Genomic DNA, 1,202 nt, shown 5'->3' with positions numbered 1-1,202 from the left:
CGCCATGGCTCCTGGGGCGCTGGGCTCGCTGAGTAGCCGCTCGGCCTTCTCGCCTCTGCAGCCCAACGCCAGTCATTTCGGCGCTGATGCGGGCGCCTACCCGCTGGGCGCGCCCCTCGGCCTCAGCCCCCTGCGCCTGGCCTACTCGGCGGCGGCGGCGCACAGCCGCGGCCTGGCCTTCATGGCTCCCTACTCGACCGCCGGCCTGGTGCCCACACTCGGCTTCCGCCCGCCGATGGACTACGCCTTCAGCGATCTAATGCGCGACCGCTCGGCCGCCGCCGCTGCTGTGCACAAGGAGCCGACCTACGGCGGCGGCCTGTACGGGCCTATGGTCAACGGCGCCCCTGAGAAGCAGTAGGGCGAGGGGCCTGGCAGCCGCGCGGCTCTCAAGCAAGGACCTCAGCTTCGTTCCCGCGGGCAGCGGGTTCCTCTTCGCCCGGTGCGCACTCTGCGCCCCGGCTGGGGTTCTCTCGCTCCAAGGTGGTTTTGTTTTGTTTTGAAGGGTGGGTTGGGAGAGCTGAGCAAAGGGAGCAGCTACAGATGCAGATGTTCTCGGAGAAGGTGCGCGGCCCGGATCCTTATTCTCCGACCCCCTCCCCAAGGCTCCCCAGCCTTTCCACGGGCGACAATTCTTTTGAATTCAGAGGCTGCGGCCGCTGCGCACGCTCCTGCCTTTCCATTAGCTACGCCCATCCCGCCCGCGCGCTCAAATGGATGGCAAGATAGTCCAAAAGTCTGTCTTCTGTGTCTCCCCCTCCTTTTAAAGAATTTAAAATATTCGCTCTAACAAATATAAATTTAGGATGTATAAATCTCTTGGCACTGAGTCGAGTCTTTGGGACACATATCGATATCAATTGTAAAAAAAAAAAAGGAAACAAGTTCTAAGGTGCACTTTCCTCGTTGCGGTATTTGTCGCTCTCTTTGTTGCTTATGCCGATAAGCATGGGTTTCCTTGGTGCAGTGTGAGTTTTTATACATGTATAAATCTATATGTAATCTATACATATATATACAAGCCAGTGTATAATGTTATAAAATGGAATTCTAAGTTATTAATTGTAATTTGTAGGTGACCTCGGTATTAACGTGAAAAAAAATTCAAAAACAAGCAAAAAAAAAAGGACAAAATGGAAAAAATTAGACTATGCGCGCATTGTACTTTTCAGGTTTTACAGATTAAATATATTGTGAACTCG

General features: G+C 53.6%; 1 protein-coding gene across 1 annotated transcript in view; it reads left to right on the top strand.

The window, feature by feature from the left end:
• Positions 1-988, top strand: part of DMRTA2 (DMRT like family A2) — a 3,799-nt gene extending 2,811 nt beyond the window's left edge. The window contains 1 exon segment of the mRNA XM_025051989.1: positions 2-988. Coding sequence (XP_024907757.1) covers positions 2-361 — 360 coding nt within the window. The 3' untranslated portion in view covers positions 362-988.
• Positions 989-1,202: the final 214 nt, after the last annotated feature.

This window comes from Pteropus alecto, unplaced genomic scaffold (genome assembly GCF_000325575.1).
Source record: "Pteropus alecto unplaced genomic scaffold, ASM32557v1 scaffold25, whole genome shotgun sequence".
Lineage (NCBI taxonomy): Eukaryota > Metazoa > Chordata > Mammalia > Chiroptera > Pteropodidae > Pteropus > Pteropus alecto.
This window is presented reverse-complemented; position numbering and strand designations above follow the sequence as displayed.